Below are 8,179 nucleotides of genomic sequence, written 5' to 3'. Positions count from 1 at the left end.
CCAAAGTCTGGCTACGCCCCTGATTCAGGACTATTATAAAATACGCTTAGTTGGCACTGATTTCTGTGCTGAATTTTTAGGCGCCATATATAGAATCTAGTCCATAGCGACTAACTGGCTAAATTGTGCAATAAAGCCGGTTAGCACCGATATTCAGCACTCGGTTAAATGGTTAAATAGGATGGCATAAATAGTGTCCTATCTTTAATCGCGAGGAAATTAGGGGCCCTTTTACTAAGCCGCGCGTCTACGCGCACCCATTGCGGGCCAAAATGGAGTTACTGCCTGTCTACCATGTGGCTCTTGCGGTAATTTCATTTTTGGTGCGCGTCCGATAAACAATTTTTATTTTCTGGCACACGTCTGCTACGCGCCAAGTGGCATTTGACGAGCATAGGTCATTACCACCCAGTTACCGTGTGAGACTTTACCGCTAGGTCAATGGCTGGCGGTAAGGTCTCAGACCCAAAATGGACATGTGCCAATTTTGATTTTGCTGCATGTTCATTTTCAGCAAAAATTTTAAATAAAGGCATTTTTTGCAAGTGCGCGGAAAAATGGATCTGCGCGCCCAAAACCCGCACCTACACTACCACAGGCCATTTTTCAGCGCACCTTAGTAAAAGGACCCCTTAACCAGTTAGCACTGAATATCGGTTTACATTCCGGTGGCCAAAACTGGATATTTAATGCCAGTCACTGGGACTGAATATCCGGAGTCAGTGCTGACCACGGCATTTATACGGGCTGCCTCCCGCTGGATGCACATCAGCACCAGTGTCTCCAACCTGTGCTTCCAAATAGTGAATCATCCGAGAGCATAAAATAGTAAAACAAAAAATCTGCCGTCACATATGGTCTGCTCTTCTTTTTCACTCATGTTGGATCTTACAAACCGTCAGTCTTGTTGTTTTATTGGTTATTGTTCCTGGACTTTCATACTTTTCCTGTGGGCTGAAGATTTACTTCAGGGAGAGGCGAGACTAGTTCTAACATCTGTTTATCTGAGGCTCCTGACCTTGTGACACAGGGCATACGAGGCTTTCTTAGATGATGATTTTGAGGAAGTCTTTGAATCAAATATTATAAGTAATTTTATTTATGAAAATAAGGCATCTATTACTTTTTAGTCTCTTTAGATAGCATTCTATGAGATGTCATGATTTTTAAAATGACCACACTGAAAGCCTTCCCTAAACGACAAAGCAACAGTTCTAATTAATCTCTTGGCCGAAAGAACCTTCACTTGAGTGACCTGTACTTTCAAATTTTACTTGATTTGAATAAGTTACTCATGAAGACTACCTTTCCTATATATATTTTTTAATATGCTGCACTTATAAGATATCCTTATACCTAACCATTCTTATTGCAGTCTGACTGGATTACCGGGGTCTAAAGTAATACACAGTTCTGTACACAGCCTCTATTTTATTTTTGTTCAAAAGGTCTATTTTGAAGGTTTCAGAAAAGTACATAGTCTCTGACAGTGAATTTATACATATTCAGGTCTGATGAAAATCAGCTGTTTAGTGTCACAAGAAACCACAGTCATCCATCAGACCAGTTGTCCACGGTCCCCATTCCCGCATGATACTGTAATGAGGATTCTCTTGACAAGGAAAAGCTTTGTGAGTACAAAAATTCATTGGCTGTATTTAAGTGAGGTGAGGGGGGTTTCCTCTCAGACAAGGAAGGATGGACCCTCTCTCTTGAGTAGGAAGAGGAAAGAACTCTCTCCCTGCCCTGAGCCTGGGAAAGCTGGTTGTAGACACTGATGTGGGATTCACCAGGTGGCTGTGAGCTCTGACTTGTTATGGAAGAAAGGCGTGGCATCATGGTGGTGGCAGTAAAGTGTGGCGGGAAAGGTTGGTAAGGCACAGTTTCCATTGTCTGAACACTGTAGCTGGTGTAAGGCGCAACAGAAGTCCACATGTTACAGCTCAGAGGGGGTGGGGGAGGTGGCATGTCTTCAACCGTTGAAATGCTTCCAATTTCAGCTCCAGAGGTGGAATACATGCAGGCCTCTCTTGGGCCTACTTCACTGCGATATGAAGGACTCAGCATTTGCTGATCATAGGGAGGTGGAGACCGAAAATAATGATCGTCTCCCATTGAGGCAGAGGAGGAGGCTGCATCCAGATAGGATCTCTTGCAGGGCAGGTCCAAGTGACAAGCACTTTCTGTGAATAAGAAAAGTAGAAATAAAGGTCAGATAAGTTGTAGATGATATTATTATTAATTTGAACTTAGCTCACACCTCTTTTTGAGTAGTATCTCAAGGTGAGTTACATCCAGGTATACTAATAATTTGCCTGTCCTTGGAGGGCTCTTTTACTAATTCCATTAGCGCATGCTAAGCTTTAGTAAAAGGGCCCCCTAAGGGGGGTCATTTACTAAGCCGTTGTAGTGTTTTTAACTCGTGGTAGAAATCAGCTTTCTCTGGGTGTCTCGGCATTTACTGCCAGCTGATTTCTACCATGAGCTAAAAACGCTACCATGGTTTAGTAAAGACTTACTAAGTTTGTACCTGATGCAACAAAGGGTTACGTGCTTGCTCAATATCACAAGGAGCTGCAAAAGACTTTGAACGCTGGCATCCCTGGTTATCAGCCCACTGCTCTAACCACTAAGCTACAACTCCACTTTTTTCATTGGTTTAATACATCTTTGATTAGATTTCAGAAGTTAGTCTCCCTTCATTAGATTTGTCTAATACAGCAACCATCATTCTGTAAGCAAGAAAGAAAGAAATGGAGCTTAAGGTGATATTTGGAAACAGACTCCATTTAGGAGCCCTTTTACAAAAGGCTGGCTGCACGCCAATTCGGCAGGACCTGGTGGTAGTTCCCACCCCCAGTGTGTGTCATTTTTGTAGCACCAGGGCTTACCTGGCGGTAATCGGGCAGCCCTTACTGTCACCTATGGGGCCCTTTCACTAAGGCGTAGGAGGGGCTAACGCATGGGTAGCACGTGCCAAATCGGCACTACCGCCGGGCTAGCGTGTGTGTCTGCTGGTAATTCTGAGTTCGGTGTGCGCCGAATCCCACGGTAGAAGATAATTTTCTATTTTGTACCACATAGGGTGTTCCTGGCAGTAACCAGCAGTTGGCGTGTGCTGCATGGTTATCGTGCAGGTAACACATGAGCCCTTACCAATAGGTCAATGGGTAGCAGTAAGGGCTCAGGCCATAAATAGGCACACACTAGTTTTAATTTCAGCGGACACCCATTAAAAAAAAGCCCCTTTTCCCAGTCGTGGTAAAAAATGGCCCAGCGCATGACCAAACTGCAGGAAAGCAGGGCAAAGATTTCAAAACCCAAGTAGATTAATTCATATCACCCCAGGGATTAGTAGGTGCTGTTTTCATTTAGACTGTCTATCCCTCATTAGCATTCCAGATGTGGTTGAAGAGGAGTTCCCCTTGTACAAGAAATTGGTGCAACGTTTTGAGTTTGGACATTGGTTGGGATGTTATCAGCACATATTGCACGGTAAATATTGGATGGAGATATAATTATGCCTGGTGGCGTTCACAATATTGTGGGCATGTCCTTCTAAAGATGTATCTCTAAGCTAATGGTCCATAGTAATTTTTAAATAAATCTTGAATGAACATTGTATTTCACTGTCTTTTGAGATTATTGTATTTAGAGTCACAGCGAGGGATAATATCATTGCTTTTCAATTCCTTCTTGAACATCCTGTAGAAAATGGTGCTTCATATGCAGGAACAAAAAAGAGAAGGTGTGAAGAGTTAGAAGGTGCTTAAAGTCTGGAAACAGTATGTAAATTCCAGGAAGCCCTTGACATACTGCACTGATTCACTCTGCTGAACTAACACTACTCCAAGAAGAGTGCTGGAGAGATTTTGTTGTGAACACTGTGCTCCTGCTTGATGTGATTTAGAAGATTTTTATGATTTATAAGGACTATAATTTGAACCTTTAAGGACGATATCTAAGACACAAGTGGAAGATTTGAAATTGAGGAAACAACAATTGGGGAGCATGTACACAGATTGTGGATATATAGAAATGTGCCCACACAAGGTTTATGTGAATGGGTGGTGAAGTGAAGGGTGTGACTGGGCAAGTTCCGGAACTTACACAGCATAAGTGGTTTTATGTGATATATGTATTGTAATAAAAGAAATTAAATATTTTAAAGGAAGAACGTTTTTTGTGATATAGCTTCATATTTATCACCACCAACAAAAAGTTCCTCATTGCTTACATGTTTGGTAACTGTTCTCAGGTGAAAGGGAGTGATGGAGTTGGCCAGTTTCCATCTCAAAAGGTTGCGTTTTATTTATTCAGATAACCTGTACCGCTTTGCATTTTGCTGGGTTACCCTTGACAAATTCAAGAAACCTTTTACATTTTCTTATCTTGTCTTCTTTTCCTCCTTTTACTAGAATTACCAGCATGTCCAGGGCAGAAGAAATGTTTGAAGATAATACAGAAAGAGTGACTAAATATCTGCTGACATAGGGTCCCGCTTAATACTGGATAGAAATGCTTTCCTTGTGGATGTCAGAAGTTGTCAGACAGACTTCAATTACCTGTCTGTTGTTGCGATTTACTATCTAGTAAGATGCTGTCTTTGGATACTGTTACTTGAGATTAAAACAATACTTCTTCTCAAATGCGATGTTCTCTGCTCTGAAAAGGCTGCTCTATAATTATGCATATAGAAGGGAAAGTATGGGTAATTGCACTAAATGACTGTATTACAATTTTCCTCTGAATACATTTTACTTTTCATATTGCAACTTTAATAATTGCACACATTAAAAAAAAATCACAGTGTAAATAGAACAAAAACTGCTTTTATACATTCAAACCTGAATACAAAGTAACAGCAAGAGACCAAAGATTAAAAGGTTTGTAAAAAGTCACCAGCGTCCTCACTGCATCTTGACAACTTTATTATACAAGTGACAGAAAATCCAGGAAAAAGGTATTATACTTGGAATTTATGTTTCCTCAACTATATTTGTGAGTGTACCCAGGAAATTAAGGCCATCCATGCATTTATTCCATTTGTATTTTCCCATGCTTACCTCTTCTTTTCAGGCAGTGATAAAAGAGTCCTGATTCTCTCTGTGCAGCGAAGGTGTTGAGTGGCAGGTCCTGAGCATCGGAACTTCCAAACTGCACGTGAGGCCCATTTTCATACTGGTAATGCTGCAGGGCCTGATGGTTTCCATGAAGTGGATTTGCCTCTCCTTTCCCAGAAAGTGGACCATGATGGCTGGAAACCAGTCTCTGTCTCATGATGCTTTTGGAAATCACTGGATACTCTTTACTGGAGATAAAGTAGTTAGGTAGTTAGCAGCAATACAGGCCTAGGACTACACAAAATAGGTTGGTACTTTTTATTGTGGAAAGTACTCGCATATTGTAACAAACTTACTCTGGTTACTGGGGTAAAATAAGGGCATTAGTTGAGACCAAACAGTAGACTTTCTATGGGTAGGCCAGAAGATTCTTGGCTCTGGTTCTAACTGAGGGGGTTAGTTTTTAAGATGCCTTACAGCCATAATGCACATTATTTGCTCCTAAACAAATGTTAAATGGCAATAACACAGCTGGCCAATATTCAACAGGCAGCGGACAGTGTATTTTTTGTCTGCCACCAGTGCTAAAACCAGAAATTCAAAGCTCTAGGCCCTGTGTGGGCTTCAGCATTGAAATTCCATTTTTTTTTTAAAGCTGGCTACCACATGACAGGTTAATTAATAATCATACTTAACTGGCCATGGGTTAGCGCATAAAGATAGAATGGCTATTTATGCGATCCCATTTTTGCGCGAAACCTGGCCGATTAGGTCTGAATATCGGGACCTAACAGGACTCCACCTCCAGAATGCCCCCGGCATAGCCAGCGTTAAGTACCACCGGAAATGACCGTATAGCCATAACCAATCGAGTTGACCGGTCAGAGTCAGTTTCCGGCTGGTTAACTTGCTTTGAATATCAGCCAGATGTTATATTACTGTGAAGCACATTAATATTAGTTATCATGGGATACACAGTAAATAGAAGCAAAGCATGCAAATACATGCAAAACACCTAAGGGTTGATATTCAACACACAGCAGTAAGTGGCTTTTATGCTGCTCATAGCCACAGGCTGAGTTAACCCTGTGTATTCAATGCTGGGGCGAATCCGGCCTCCAGTAGCGACTACCCAGGTTAGTGTGGCAACCTAGAAATTAACCAGGCGCCGGCTAACAGTAAGCTCCTTTGAGCAGGGACTTTCCTTCATTGTTAAACTGTACAGCGCTGCGTAACCCTAGTAGCGCTCTAGAAATGTTAAGTAGTAGTAGTACAAGGCAGAAGCAATTTCCAGTCACCTCTGCCAGCACTGGGTTCAAAGTGGCACCAGTGACCTGTAGTCTTGTGGTACTTATGTAGGAGTAAACAGGGAGGAGAAGTGGCCTTTTGGAAATTGAAGGGTCATTGAAAATGGGGACCAGACACTGGCAGGCATTGTTTCGATAATATGGGTTTCCCCGCCCCTTCACCGGGATGTCCTGCGAGGACGTCCTCAGGAAAACTTGGGCGCCCCTTTCGATTATGCCCCTCCACATGACCCCTGATGCAGGCACTGAGCACTGAAACACTGCCCTTGTCGGGTCTTTCTGAGGATTGTTTTACAAATATGTATGATTAAAGGATCTGTGTCCCTATTTTGAAGGCTCCTGGTACTTTTTCTTTTGCTATTTGGACTTTTGTTTGTACTTTGCTCCCTCTCTCTGCTGCATTACGTAAACCAGAAGTACCACCAGGCTACTGCAGCAGCCCGGCGGTAGTTCCCACCCCCAGGGCATGCCGTTTCCAGTGCTACAAAAATATATTAATTTTTGTAGCTCCGGTGTTTACCCGGCAGTAAATGGGCAGTGCCACATGCTGCCCAGTTACTGCCAGGTTAGTGTGGGAGCCCTTACTGCCACCTCAATGGGTGGGGGTGGTAAATGCTCCCCCCAAAATGACCATGCGGCAAAAAAAAACAGCCTTTTACCCACTGTGCTAAAAAGGAACCTCAGCGCACGTCAAAAACACGCACTGACGCCAGTGCAGGACCCCTTTTGCCACAGCTTAGTAAAAAGACCTCTAAGCTGGGTACTGAGATATCACAGGATAGTCACACCTGTGATTAATTAAGGTGTAGCAAAAACCAAGACAAATATTCTCAACCGATAACTATTCTGCAATACAACACATTCACAAATGATAACTATATAACTATTCTCACACCTTTGTAGACGTGCCACACGAAGATCACTGTCATCACTGCCCCGAAAGCCTTTGGCAAAGGGATTGTTCTCGATTTTTAGCTGGGTTATCTTAAAGAAAGAAGGAAAAAAATCGATGAAGCCAAACTGCAACAGAATTATCTAGGCTTTATGAGTGCAATTCTACAAGGGGTACCTAGATTTAGGAGCTAGTAAAATGCTTATTTTAAGCCTATTCTAGAAATAAAAGTAGGCACCTACTTTTCTTTATGGAATAATAGTGTAAGTGTCTGAAAACATGCTATATTTAAGGTGCAAACATTTACATTAGCCATAGAGCTGGTGTAAATGCTTGCTCCTAGATTTAAAATAAACCACACAGAAATGGTAAGATTTTATAATCTGACCGCCCAATATTCAAAAGTATTTAACTCCCCATGAACGGCACCTGGCTGGTTAAATACCCTCAAGCCGGCTATCCGCCAATTTTCAGCGGGAGATAACCGGCAATCTCCTCCTGAATATCCCGGTCAGTGGTAAGCCCGGTCATTGACTATGTCACTGGCTCACAGGTTACGTTTAGTGACCAGATAGGCCCATGTAAATAGCAGCATCTAGAAGAAGTAGGAAAGCAGTGATCAAAACTGGAAGGGGCTATTGTAAGGGAAACAAACATTTTTGTAAGGAAAGTAAATATAAGTAAGAGGAAAAGCAGGCCGCTTTGGTTCTTAAAAGTAGTAGCTGAAAAGGTAAGGAAAAAAAGGTTAGCCTTCATAAACTACAAGAGAGTGCAGAAAGAGGACGACAGGCGACAATATCTGGAAAATCTAAGAGAAGCTGGTAGTCGGGAAGGTAAAGATGCAAGTGGAAGAAAAAGTAGCCAATACAGTAAAATTGAGGGACAAGACATTTTTTTAGATAAGTTAGTGACTGGAA

The 8,179-nt window shown here is 42.2% G+C and overlaps 1 protein-coding gene across 3 annotated transcripts in view; it reads right to left on the bottom strand.

Annotated features, from left to right (window-relative positions):
• Window positions 1–629: 629 nt before the first annotated feature.
• The window catches only part of TBX4 (T-box transcription factor 4), an 89,577-nt gene continuing 82,027 nt past the window's right edge, over window positions 630–8,179 (bottom strand). For all 3 annotated transcript variants that reach the window (XM_030186198.1, XM_030186197.1, XM_030186199.1), the window contains exons 7-9: window positions 7,266–7,354; window positions 5,067–5,311; window positions 630–2,183 (exon numbers count right to left, since the gene is read on the bottom strand). In XM_030186198.1, coding sequence (XP_030042058.1) covers window positions 1,552–2,183; window positions 5,067–5,311; window positions 7,266–7,354 — 966 coding nt within the window. In that variant the 3' untranslated portion in view covers window positions 630–1,551. The remainder of the gene's footprint in view (window positions 2,184–5,066; window positions 5,312–7,265; window positions 7,355–8,179) is intronic.

This window comes from Microcaecilia unicolor, chromosome 13 (genome assembly GCF_901765095.1).
Source record: "Microcaecilia unicolor chromosome 13, aMicUni1.1, whole genome shotgun sequence".
Lineage (NCBI taxonomy): Eukaryota > Metazoa > Chordata > Amphibia > Gymnophiona > Siphonopidae > Microcaecilia > Microcaecilia unicolor.
The sequence above is the reverse complement of the archived record's forward strand: the minus strand, read 5'-3'. Positions and strand labels throughout refer to the sequence as shown.